General features: G+C 38.7%; 1 protein-coding gene across 16 annotated transcripts in view; it reads right to left on the minus strand.

Annotated features, from left to right (window-relative positions):
• Positions 1 to 13,496, minus strand: part of LOC122881575 (focal adhesion kinase 1-like) — a 52,550-nt gene that overhangs the window by 25,712 nt on the left and 13,342 nt on the right. For 6 of the 16 annotated variants that reach the window (XM_044207919.1, XM_044207924.1, XM_044207931.1 and 3 more), the window contains 14 exons: positions 12,879 to 12,986; positions 11,144 to 11,261; positions 10,697 to 10,727; positions 10,114 to 10,184; positions 9,658 to 9,675; positions 8,839 to 8,895; positions 6,990 to 7,010; positions 5,166 to 5,263; positions 4,783 to 4,867; positions 4,569 to 4,669; positions 3,719 to 3,834; positions 3,118 to 3,218; positions 2,879 to 2,968; positions 2,485 to 2,689 (listed from right to left, as the gene is read on the minus strand). In XM_044207919.1, the coding sequence (XP_044063854.1) occupies positions 2,485 to 2,689; positions 2,879 to 2,968; positions 3,118 to 3,218; positions 3,719 to 3,834; positions 4,569 to 4,669; positions 4,783 to 4,867; positions 5,166 to 5,263; positions 6,990 to 7,010; positions 8,839 to 8,895; positions 9,658 to 9,675; positions 10,114 to 10,184; positions 10,697 to 10,727; positions 11,144 to 11,261; positions 12,879 to 12,986 (1,220 nt within the window). The remainder of the gene's footprint in view (positions 1 to 2,484; positions 2,690 to 2,878; positions 2,969 to 3,117; positions 3,219 to 3,718; positions 3,835 to 4,568; positions 4,670 to 4,782; positions 4,868 to 5,165; positions 5,264 to 6,989; positions 7,011 to 8,838; positions 8,896 to 9,657; positions 9,676 to 10,113; positions 10,185 to 10,696; positions 10,728 to 11,143; positions 11,262 to 12,878; positions 12,987 to 13,496) is intronic. The other 10 variants (XM_044207927.1, XM_044207930.1, XM_044207918.1 and 7 more) reach the window with 3 other exon arrangements.

Consider the following 13,496-nt stretch of genomic DNA (forward strand, 5'->3'; position numbering starts at 1 on the left):
CATTTCCAAAAAGCTACAGGTCTGTTCATGTCTGAATGATTATGAATTGTTGAGTCAAGGTAACTGGGAAATGCTCTACTCCTACAGTATGACTACTTACCTCTGCTGTATCATAAGGAAAAAGAAAATGTCAATGAGCCTTGATGTCAAAGAAATAGTGCTTATTCTTGTTCAATTCTGTCTTCGACAAATTTCAAATATTGCTTTACCCACTTTAGTTTTGCTGGTTGTTGGAAGGACGGTCTTAAATTTAAGCTAATACTGTATCTTTGTCCTTACAGTCCCAATTCTGTTACACAAAGCAGAGCAAAAGGTTTTATCAAGCATTATAGTGCATGAACATATCTTAAATAGCTAAATTTAACTTGCTCGCGTGCCTGTTTTTGTGCATGTGTGCTAGAACAAAATAATGATCCAAGTGCTGATGATGTCATTTTGGCTGTTAGCATCCTATGATTAGCACTAATGATAATCACATACTGTAACCCTTTACTGGCTGGCACAAATTATAAAACATGTCAGGTTTATGGAGACAATCTCTTTCTTTACTTGTTTAGTAATAAAATCTTTTTTTCCTCTCTACTTGGCACCTGATGATGACTGACAATGTGCCCCAATGTTCTTGGGATTGAAATGAAAAGATTTTGTTTTACTTGAGTTGCCTATATTCTGAGTGTAAGGGGAATATCACAGCCATGATTTACTCTGGGGCTTACTCAGCCAGTTTTGAAATTGCATCCAGCCTTATCTGATCACAACATGCCCGGGATATTGTCTCTCGATAGATAAGGTCTCTCTCTTTGCAAATCTGTCTCCAGGCAAAGCTAGTAACAAGGCAGTGATGCATCATTTAACAAGGAGGCAGGCGTGACCGAGATATCTCATTTAATCTATCTCTGTCATCATATCTCCGTTACCATGCCAACCATTATATCATCAGCCCAAACAGGATGTAAAGCGCCGTCTGTCAAGTATTTGGATAGTTTTGTTTTGGCTCTGTTCTCATTGGAAAAGAAACTATCAGGTTAAAGTGCAGACTTTCAGGTTAGATTTGAGGGTGTTGAACCACGCAGAAACTGTCGTCCTTTGTATACATACTCTACAAGGGTAAAAATGTGCTTGGAATCCTAAAATAATCGATGTGAACAACGCCAAACACTCTTAAAAGGTGAAAGTTATCAAAATCTAGTTCCAGTGTGCTGCAATTGAGCAAAATAATGAAAAACTCAGCACTGTCCACATAGTTCAGGGCTGCACTGTTTATGACACTGCTGCAGAGAAGGTTTGGGCAAAATGTAATGATTCCCATACAGTCCCATAAAGTCACACGGAGTCAAAAGTCCAAAGCATGTCTGGGATATTAATACAATTTGTTGAAAATTACAATATACATTGTTATCCTTAGAATTGGTTTTGGAGAGACATTAATGTAACGTATCCTCTCACCACATGTAGGTTTTGCACAGGAAATGATTTCTCTGCTGCCTCCGTTATTAAAAATTAAAAATGTATGTAGTATTTTAACCTGGATTAAATCAGAGCAGACAAAAAACACCTTCCTGTCAAGACACTGAAATGATCCATTCACATGAAAATAAAATAAAAATGCATGTAAATGTGACCTCAGCTGTCTTTCTGCTTACCCGTACCTGTATTTGACCATCTACAGAAATTTCATCTGCTTGAGCCGGTCCATCCATCTTTAATGGTTCATTCTGGTCTAATGTTTAACCAGCAGCCAAAGACAAAGGCTAAAGTACGTTGCTTAATTTTAAATGTATAATATTTGATGTAGCTCTTTGTCTGCTCCATTCATCTTGTTACAGTAGATTACCATGATTAATGCAGAGAGTGACACCTGCTGTTAGGAAAGTGTAAGGAAATACTTCTTCTGGAAAATATAATTTACTGTGGCACATTCCTTTAAACTACTACCGGGGAAATAACAAAGAACAACATGCAGTGGGAATCACATTGAACAAATATCACAGCTTCACTTTTAAAAGATAGACAGGCTGAAATAAAAAAATAAAAAAACTGAAGCTAGTATTGTGCAGAAATCAAGATGGGCTGTGTTACAGTTTTCTTTTTTACAGTTTGTTTTTGGGAAGCTGTCTAGGTAAAAACCATTCCATTTTTATGTGCAAATTTAATATACTGGAAGTCATATCATTCTTTGAGCTTCTTTCACTCAATGCATTACACCCAAAGCAAAAAATGCCTGGTGCAAATGGACATAGAGCGGTACCAATACCAAGAGATCTTAACTCCTAATACTTGAACATATGTGTTATGCTTCTTCAGCTGAGGTAAAGCATAAACAGAAATGATAATTTAACATTCTCAAGAGGTAGAGCGTTGGTGGTTTGATCCCCGACTCCTCCTGTCCACATGTCAAAGTGTTCTTGAGCAAGACACTGAACCCCAAATGGCTCACACAAAGAGACTCACACACACACACTCACACCACACTCCATTAAGTACCTCAGTTGTGTTTTGAGTTCAGTGAAGCGTGGCCTCTTGCTGGGATCATACGACCAACACTTTGTCATCAAACTGTAGAGAGTAGGAGGGCACTGAGGGGGCATAGCCAGTCGCTCGCCGTTCTCTATCCTGCCAATGACATCATTGTTCTTCACACCCTGGAAAGGCTTGATGCCGAACATTAGGATCTCCCACATACAGACGCCTATAGAAAGACAGAAAAACTCAATCACTATGAGACAGCCACCTATTGGCTCTTAAATGCTGCAAAAGCAGAGAGTAAAGAGTAAAGCAGAAACAGACTAAAACTAAAAACCTGCAGCTACAGCACAAAACATCAACACAAAACTGACACAGAAATGAAGAAAGAAAGACAACAAAGACTTAAACTTACCAAACATCCAAACGTCACTGGCTGTGGTAAATCGTCTGAAGTTGATGGATTCTGGAGCCATCCATTTAATAGGCAGTTTACCTTTAGATGCTGAAAAACAGGGAGAAGGAGAACCATGTTGCACTATGAATAATAATGGTTTCCTCTATGTGTTATGACAGACCAAAGAAAGTTAAAAAGGAGACGGTGAAGTGTGCATTTATGGGAACACTGTGCATGTATGTAAGTGTTATATTTACCTTTGTAATAAGAGCTATCTTCCATGTATCGTGACAAACCAAAGTCCCCCAGCTTTACACAGTCGACTGTAGACACCAACACGTTCCGAGCTGCGATGTCCCTGAGGAGGACAAAACCGAAATGAGAAAAAGTCCTAGACACATTCATTCTGTTAATCTACTTTGACTGGACACTTGTCACATGAAGTAATTTACATCTCTTATGTAGCCTCCGGAAAAACAGCATAATAAGATGCTTAGCATCCCTCATTTAGCTCTCCGGATCAGCCACCAATTTGTGAGAAGTTTTGGGTATCCACATTCTAGGAGTTGGTGAAAATATTTTTTTCCCATATGTCTCTGTTTTTTTTTTTAGCAGGACATTTTTTTTTTATTGTAATGCTTCCACTAGGTGGCAACACCGCAATATGGTTTACAGAAAATATGCATTTGCCATAAAATATTAATCTTTCACATCCGATTGCCCTGGATCATTATACATGATAATTTGGTAAAACGATCCACTATTTTATAATGTTATTTTGCTCTGGCCACTTAGTACTGCTAATCATTTTGTAGTGGAATATTAACTTTTCATTTTAAAACAGACCCTAGTGCATACCTGTGTACAAAGCGTTTGCTCTCCAGATATGCCAGTGCCGTGCTGAGCTGGTATGAATACAAGATGAGACTGGCCAAGTCTAGACTGTACTTCCTCACCTGGAGAAATGACCGTAACTATGGAGAACAGAGAGAAAAAAACACAAAGGGATATGAGAGAGAGGGCGAGAGCAACAGTTTTGATCAGAAGACAGAGAAACAGAGTGTGACAATAACTACAGTTACTTAAAAAGTTCTATAAAACAAGCTGTGCCATTGCAACAATAGACAGGAACTATGTGAGGAGAAATTAACAAGGACATTATCCTTCTTGTAAACAAAAAAAATGTGACACAGAGCATGTATGTATATTTAACTTAGGCAATAGATGGCCTACTGTTCTGTTGCCTACATATGTGATGTGCTCCATCATGAGTTCAGATGTGCCTCAAAAATGCTAATATCACCATCCAGAGAAAACAGAAATAAATTATCAAACATTACATATATCATTTTTCAAACCAAAGTAAATGCAATATATTACTTAGTAAAAAAACTCCACGAAAGTGTTCCATTTTACAAATTTTCACAGAAAAGTATCATAAATTCTGATTTTCCTCTGTATTTTTGTCCCCATGGATCCAAATTTTGTTGTGTTCATGCTACAAGAAGACACTGTTTAACAAAGTTTACAGTCAACACAGCTCAGAATGCTTCAATAACACCAAATGAGATAAATGTCCTGTTTTTGAACTGAAATACAGTCCTATTTATATATACTGTGCAAGAGTCTCTGTGATGACTTCCTTTACACATCCATGTAAACTAACAGATACTGTACACCCTTATACAAATTGTTATCAGTGTCCTACCTCTCCGAGTGTGCAGAGCTCCATGATGATCCAGACTGGATTCTCAGTGATGACTCCCATCAGCTTTACAATGTGTGGGTGGTCAAACTGACGCATGGTCACTGCAGGGAAAGAATAAGGGTGCAAAGGTCAGTTCGCAAACAGCTTGCAATTTTTATTCTGCAAATAAATGTTGGCAGGTGACATTTGACAGACAGACACACGAGGAACTTACATGCTTCTTGGAGAAACTTTTCCCTGACGCTGTCTGATGTTGAGTTCTTACACGTCTTCACTGCCACAGACAGGGCTGGGTTCTCCTGCAAGAAACAGATCCAAGCAATCAACATAATCAGCATTACAACAGAAGCATCTACATTTAGCATCTTCACTGACTGCTCATAACTCAATAGACAGGCAGGAAAGCGAGTGAATGGTTTAATGCTACAAAATGTGCATGGATTTGCATTTTTACCACCTGTCAACCCCTTACAGGTAAAGGAACATCTACAGTAGTCTATATTAATCAGATTATTCAGATCTAAAGCTACTATAAATCAACAGCTACAGATAATAAAAGCTAATGTAAGATATGTATGTGAGACAGAGACTACATACCGGGCTTATGTAGACTCCTTGGTGGACGTCTCCAAACTGACCCTCACCTATGCAGCGTCCCAACTCAATACGATCCCGCTGAATCTCGTAGTCCCGTGCTAGATACACATTATTCATAGACATGAACACACACACAGATACAGACACACAAAAGAGGACAAACAGAGTAGACCTTTAGATTAAACACACACATCAGTGCCCACACATACTCTTCTTCTTAGTCAGGCCTTGCATTTACCAAGCTTGTCAGAGAGCTTTACAGTGTGCAGGGTTTGTTTAAATCTTCCTTTAATTGCAGAAAACTTACAACTGATTCGGTGGATTATCAACTTCTGAAACAATTCTTCCAGCAAATTTATACAGACGCAGCTCTGGAAACATTTCAGACCAGACCACACAGTGTAGAACAAACTTATCAATTTCATCTGTGAGTCATTATGTGCCATTTTTACTAGGGGTTATTTGAAACACAATAAAGTATTCAAATTTAATTATCCTGAATTTAATGAATAAAGTGAATCCACCTTCCTACTCTGACAAGCTTAGTTTTATAGCAATGAGCATAGCTCAATGTCAACAGCATGCAACAACAGCATCAGCAAACCACAGCTAGACATGCCATGTAACACAGACAAACAACAGCCAGTAACAGTCAATGTATATTTGAACATGAATTTCCACATTAAATCAAATGTAATATGGATAAAGTCAGGTTGATTGTATAACAGTGAGACATAACTGGCAGGAATTCAAAGCTCATAGGCTGATATAGGACCAGTGTTACATTTGCTTGGTCCAAAAGGAATTTGTATTTCTGTTATTATTGTCAGTCAATTTTCTTCTGGATTTTTTGTCAAGCAAGGTTACTGAAAATGCACCATTTTTATATTTAGTTTTAAGAAAATAGGAATCAAAAGGTCTGTGAAATGTTGGCTGTTGAGAGGCTGGTGGTTTGCTTTGCCTGAAAGGCATGACACTGTTGACCTGACTTTGTCCATGTAATCAGCATAAGAATACAGCATACATGGCGCTATGAGTTCACAGGATTTCACAAATCTCTGACTTCTCTTTTACTGTATATTGTTCACGGTTGTGAAATGTCCAGCACATGCGCGACCTTTAGAGCCAACTTTAATAAAATGCCTGTAGTGGGAATGGGACTAAATGAGGTTGTAACAGACAGTAACAAAAATATACAGTTGGCCATAATTAATGCCTGTGTGCTCTGCCTCTAAAAGTCGCCCATGTAAACTGATTGTTAAAAAGTCAATCATTATGGTTAAACAATGAAGTGGGACTACCCTGTTTGTTAGTGGTTTGGGTTTAAAATGTTACAGTATACATATGTATCTATTTAAACCCTTTGCTCTCACTGCACTTCCTCCTCCAGGCCAAAGGAACATACTCTGAGTCAACTTGCCTGGTTAAATGATATTTAAAAACTTTTTGAACTGTTGCCATTTCGTTGTTACCCTGAGCAGTAAATGGGTTTAAACAGCTTGCATTATTCTGCAAGTCAAATGGTATCCATCTTTACAATCGCGGAATTGAACACTTTTTTTTCCTTAAAACATTTAAAATACACGACAAGATCCTTGTCCAACAACTGGGACTCAGTTCTGAAGATACCGTGAATTCAGCCCAAAACTGGCAGCACATCAAACATCAACAGAGGGGGGTCAAATCAACAGGGTACAGATACAGAAATAAATTTGGAAATGTTATTTTACAGTTGCAAGCAAACGTAAAGTAAGGGTCACAACAACCACCAAATCAAAGTGCCATCACAATACAACCAGACTTATGGTACGTTCCAATCATTACCTTGATCTAGTCCATAGTATTCTGGGAAAATGGGTTAGTGATAGGAGACAGAAATAACTAGCTGTGAGTACAGAGATCCATAAATTATTACTGCAGTCTTTATTATATATACTCTATATCAATGTTACTGTAGATGCCATGATTGTGGGTGTGACTGTGATGCAGCTAAGTTAGAGCTACTGTGTGTTGAAGATTATATAGGTATCACCAACATGTCCCATATCATATAAATAACTTGTTTTGGGATATTTAAAGCCTTTTGGTGTGCTTTGTCTGGTACATTTTTGTTGTATACACACAAAGATCAAAAGAAAGAAACAAGCACACACAAACCACTGGTCACCACTAGCTAGCTTGGAGGATTCGCAAAAGGTGTTTTTTATAACGGAAACACAACTTATACACCAAATGGACCCCTTTCACTGCTTGGACACCTGCTGTTTAACAAAACCAAAAGAGACACTGAAACTGTTCAGTCTAGACATGAACAGCTACATGTGACCTTGGCTGGCTTATGTATGTGTTTTATGTATTGTTTTCTCTTTGGTCATTTACCGTATAGTGTGGCCGTCTAGCTATCTCTGTATGTGTTTGACTTGCTTTCCAGCTCTGTATGTGTTTATGTGTTTACGTGTTTACAACTTGTCCACGGGAATATGGGGAAAGCTATAATTTATGAATGGTCAAAAAGCAAAGCCATGTTGATTGCATGGAACAACATGTGCTTATGACACCCAGACAACATTTTGGGGCAGTTTTAAATGATCAGCAGGGCAGAGCCATTTGAAAAATGTTTACTGTAATGTAAACATTGTGGCGAGATAATGTGTCAAAGCAGTCTGAGGAAGCTCTGATTCTCATTCAATCTTGTGACAACTCACTGAAACAAGTATAGTTTGCAGGCCTATTAATATACAGGCAGTGTGTGGTTCAAGTGGTTTCCTCTTTTATATGAGATTGCTACATGTGACCACGGAAAATGTAGATTCAGTCAAATGTAAAAGCCATTATTTTGCAAGGCAAATCCAAAAAGACATTCATTCAAAGCTGCAATCTGAATAGATTTTTAATCAGGTCTGATATATCATTAAATCCACCTGTATAGTAGAATGTGGTGAAATACTTAAAACAGCTCATTTGCAATATTTCCAAGCTCCACGATCCAATAATGTTGATCTGGTTTTCTGGGTTCCACACTGGGTCCAGTTCACTAGGTCGATCAGTTCATTCAATAATATATCGTTGATCATGGTAAGTGGGTAATGGATGATATTTTTACTTTATATCAACAACCATGAGGTGAAACATTTCCAAATGCAATACTAAATGCTCCGTGTGAATTTGTGGAAAACTTGTCAGAAGCAAAATAGTTATAAAATCTTTTTCAAAGGTGATTCTGGTTTTGAATGTGACTTTAATGTACTTTAATAAGATTATCTATTATCTGCTTTTCGGACAGAATTACTTGCCCCCACACAAAAATATTCAAGATAAGACCAAGATAAATCAGATCAAAGTCAAATATTTTTTAATAATAACATTACAGTAAGAAGTCTCCTCACTCTGATCTGAACCCAACTCCAAACACACAGAGACACAAAAATCACCTACAGTACCACCACACACACATTCATGTCTCCTAAAGACCTTTAATTCTCGCTCCATCACCCCACCAACCTTCCCACCTGAGCACATACGAACATATTCACTATGCAACACATGTCTGAGGAGGACCATTGATCAGCAGAGCACACACAAACAGGTGCACAAAAATACCTGTAACTTTGTCTCTCCATTTGTCACATTAGCTGCCTACAATGTTTGTGTACACGTGTGTGTGTCTACTTACTTGAAGGCATGGTATAAGTGTCCTCCTCATCTATAATCTCAGCATAGTCGTCTGTTTCTGCAGAGCCAGAGCGAAGTGGGGAGGGAAAAAAAGAGCCAACAAATGTTAAGCCTCAGTTGGTGACACAAAAGAAAGACAAAAGAAAAAGAATTAACAATAATCTCACATCTAAAACCCACTTTGATATAACAAGCTGAGCCGTCTGGACAGTATTCAAATTACTTAGAGGTTAGCTTCTTTGACATAACACGAAGCAAAAGTCCCATTATAAATACAAAATTAAATGCTGCAATTATAACCCATGTCACTGTAAAATACTTAGATCCACCACTACCAATAAAACAATTGAACAAATAAAACCACTGCATACAATTCAAGAAGAAAGACCTTCACAGACAAAAAAAATAAGAGTGAAAATGCCAACAGCAACAGAAACACACCATCATCAGACAGATGTACCTTTCAAAAGGACCGTCACCATACCCGATTCCAAACACATGCACAACAATTAACATGTTCATGTATTATAACAGCTAAAACACGAGGCAAAGACAGAAGAGTACAATAGAGAGGGAGAGACAGAGAGAGAGAGAGAGAGACGGGAGGAGAGGAAAGGGGAGGGGTGGAAAGGTTCGTTCTTTCCACAGAAACAAGTTGAAGAATAACAGGTTGAGTCATGAATAAGACCGAAACAGTTACAGGCAGATACAGAGAGAGATACAGTACACACACACATACTGTATCACTAAATGTAGACACAGAGCAGTAATTCCATTGAGGTACTAATTTAGGATGATTAATAGAAAGAATGTTGTTTACCATCACCACTAGTGTGACCTGCAGGAGCAATATGCAGCATGAAACACACACACACACAGAGTGGGAAAGAAAAGGAAAGAAGGATTAGTTTTACTGTTATAAGTTAAACAAATAATGTCACAGATATTTAATGACTCAATACTATATCCATGGTAATTTTCACTTAATTCTGTGAAACTGTGAGTTAGTCAGAGGTTAGTAGACAGTCAGGGCAGAGGCAGAGTGACAGTGACTAAAGCTCTCCATGGGGACATCTGGCGAGACAAGGACCCTTCACTGCACACACAGATGAGGCTTTATAGGGGAGACAGGGTACGCACACATATCTATGAACCCTCTATCTAACTCTTAGCAGTCACTGTCATTCATTGACATTTAGGGCAGCAGACAGAGAGGCAAATTAACAGGGGAGAAACAGACCAACAGGCAAGGAGAAAGCAAGACAGGGATTTATACCTGAGACGCAAACAGCTCTGGTCCGTACTCCGTCCATTCGTTTTTCCATCCGCTTCTCATGATTTGAAACTCTAGACCAGAGATGAGAAAATCATTTTTGGCTCACATTAACCTAAACTGATTCTGAATGAGCTTCCAGTTGCAGCTATGAAGAGAATCCTTCCACATCCTGTCATGTGTGCTGCTTTACAATGTTGAACATTATAAAATTAAGAACACAAAAGAGTGTCTGCATCTTATAAAGATTATATTATATTCATTATATAGGCAACTCAAGGACTTTTATCAAGAAGATGGATTCAAGCCGTGGACTGAAAAAAAAAAACAACTATTGTTGTCAGCACAAAATTCCCATTCAAATTTCCCTGGAAACAAAATCTGAAGTGCAAAACAAAATGAGTGAAACCACTAAATAAAAAAAACACTTAAGAAAACAAACAAAGTTGTGCTGGTAAAAGGGAAGAAATTAGATGATGTTTTCTAATTCATCACTATACCTCTTCTGTGTTTCACAGAAGAAAAACAACACCTTGTTTTTACTTGATAAAGCAACTAATGAGACAAAAGAAGTCTGAAGACTTACTTGGGGATGGAAGGCAGAGCTCTGTCACCCTCTGAAGAGACGAAATGAACACATGAATTAAGACAAAGAACAGACCGTCCTCATGTTAGAGCTACATCGCTGTAACCATTTCTTTGTAGCAATAGTTATTTTTAGAGAAGACTAGCTAAACACAGGCTGGTTATTCAAAGTGACAAGCTTAAAGCCTCATCATCCATGATCAGACTTGACTACTGTTTGAAAGATGGCTGACAGCAATTGCAACCCTGAGTACTATTTATAGTATAAGTACATTTTTTCTTTGCTTCAAGTTACTGCTACCATCTAAGCAACACAAAAATGACCACAATCGTCATTAGACGAGCTGCATACCACTGTACCATCATAATGCTGCAAAAGACCCCAAAATATCAAAATGTGTTTGTATAGTGAACACAAAATAAATGTAAGAGTAGTTGTGCGTCCTACCTTTGTGGACTCTGACAATAAAGGAGTGAGTAGCTGAGGAGACGAGCCGACAGTAGCCGTCAATCAAGTCAGCCATGTTTTCTGCCGTAGTCAGTGATGCCGTGGTGACTGTGAGGGGCTACACACACACACACACATACACACACATACACACAAGGATTAGTGTAAGAGTGGGACAGAGAGTTGCTTCACAGTGACACAATGAGAGCTTTATTAGGGATACCGTCTTCTACCAGTGCACATATACACACATTCCGTCTTCCACACACACACACAAACACCCCTACATAGATACTCTGGCACTGATGTACACATGGTTTATGGTTTTCCATTAGTAAGGCCTGCTGTGAACACATACCTGGGTATAGTCTTTTTTGCTTAGGAAGGTTCCTAACTGAGTGAAATGACCTGGAAGTGGCAGCCATAATAAGAGCTGTTCGAATTATCTAAATGCTAAGGAAACATGCTTCAATGCTTTCTTTCATATCTCCTTTACTCGCAGCAGAGAGAGAGGGAGCGTGTGAATATGGACAGTGTTGACGTGATATAAAAACTTTCTTTGATCATGAAGCCTAATGTTACTCTTCTGTGGTTTATCAGTGAAGTGTATGAACTACACTGCAGACTGGCATCTCTGTTAACAGTAAACAGACAGATAGATCTGCGTTATATCCGCTTGTCTCCTCTATGAAACGTCTGTATCCTCACTGCGCTGTAATATTATAAACTGGTCGTGGGTCACTTCTCTCCCTCTTCCTCTCCTTGCAGTTCTCATGCATTAGTTCTGTGTTGTTGACTGTGTAGTTGCTGTGGCTGCTTTCACATACAGGTGTTCATGTTTGCTGTCTGCTGTAGTGTAAAATGTTCTCAAACTGTTGTAAATTGTTGTTAAAAATTATTAGATATAAGTAATCCTGGCTGACTTGGCAGACTGACTTCTCTGAGCACCCCCAACTGTGACTGACTTCCAGCGTTCCTTGCTTGTATTCCTTTTTTAATTTCCATTCCAACCTTGTTAATGAAGTAATATTTTTCCCGGGTTGTCCACATTTATATTGCCAGCATGAAACAACACAGTGAGAACGCACAGGGCGAAGTAAGATGTGCTTTTTGTAGTACAGCTTCAGAAAACATCCACCATCGCATACGTCGCCTAGTGTAAGTGCAGTCAGATTCTCTTAGCACTGTGGTTGTCTTTTCCTAAGTCCTTATGAATTCACCTTCACATCTTTCCTTGACCTTATGATGTTTTCCACTGAAGTGTAGGAAAAGTGTTAAGGAAAAGACATAGGAGGGACTTTTCGCCCGCAGCCCCACTCTTGACAGAGACACTTACACTGACACTCAAGTGTAGATGGCAACACTCGCCTTCACGCTCCCATGTGCTTTTTCCCTCTTTCCCTACATAATTTCCTGTTTTTATCCTGCATATTTAAAAAAAAAATGACATACACATTCTCACTATCCACTATCATTTTGAAATACGTGTTTTTTGGATGAGAATATAGGCATTGGGTTGCAGCTTAAAATGCCTCAACTCCATGTGAATCAATGGTTTAACAGTTGTTTACGTTCTACTGGAAATTCAAATACAACATGAGGTATTACTTCAAACTTAGCATCCAAACAACAGACAATAAGTGATGTTTCGCAAAGAACCACCCTTCAATGGAAAAGCCAAGGGAATAGTATGCAAAGTGTATGTGTGTGTGTGTGTGTGTGTGTGTGTTTTCACCTCTGGAGCGCCTGCTACGTTGAGCTGTAGCATGCCTTTCCTGTCTTTCTCTTCCAAAGCGGAGTACTGGATGGACTGAACCTGGTTAAAGTTAGCTAAGTGTGTTGGCTGCAGAGACAAAAACAGATATACAGAAATATTGAAAATCACGTATAACGTACTGTATATGTTGGTGCCCTTTATTCAGCTCAGTGGAAATGATCTTTTTAAAGAACTGTAGATCATTCATGCAGGAATGCACGTGGTTGAGACATATATTTTCCATAGTACCAGTTGCACGTGAATATCTATTTCTACATACAACAATGCCAACCACAGTAATCTCAGTCTTTTAACCTCCTTAATGCAGCTGTGTAGATTCCCTAATCACATCACCTGGTGATCCCACATATGGATTTTTCTAACTAATATTAATCTATTTTGTAAAACTTCCTTGCCACTGGCTTTTCAAGACACATTTCAACTTGGGCAAAAGAGGGGAACAGATAAAATCTGTCCACCGGAGAGACTAACCAGTAGAGGGCAGTATGGTGGATTGCCACTCTGGCCTTCCAGTTCATAAGAAATACTGAACACAGCACTTTCAATAGGGACAAGTTAGACCTTGTGAGATGAGCT

This window comes from Siniperca chuatsi, linkage group LG9, assembly GCF_020085105.1.
Source record: "Siniperca chuatsi isolate FFG_IHB_CAS linkage group LG9, ASM2008510v1, whole genome shotgun sequence".
In the NCBI taxonomy this organism is placed as follows: domain Eukaryota; kingdom Metazoa; phylum Chordata; class Actinopteri; order Centrarchiformes; family Sinipercidae; genus Siniperca; species Siniperca chuatsi.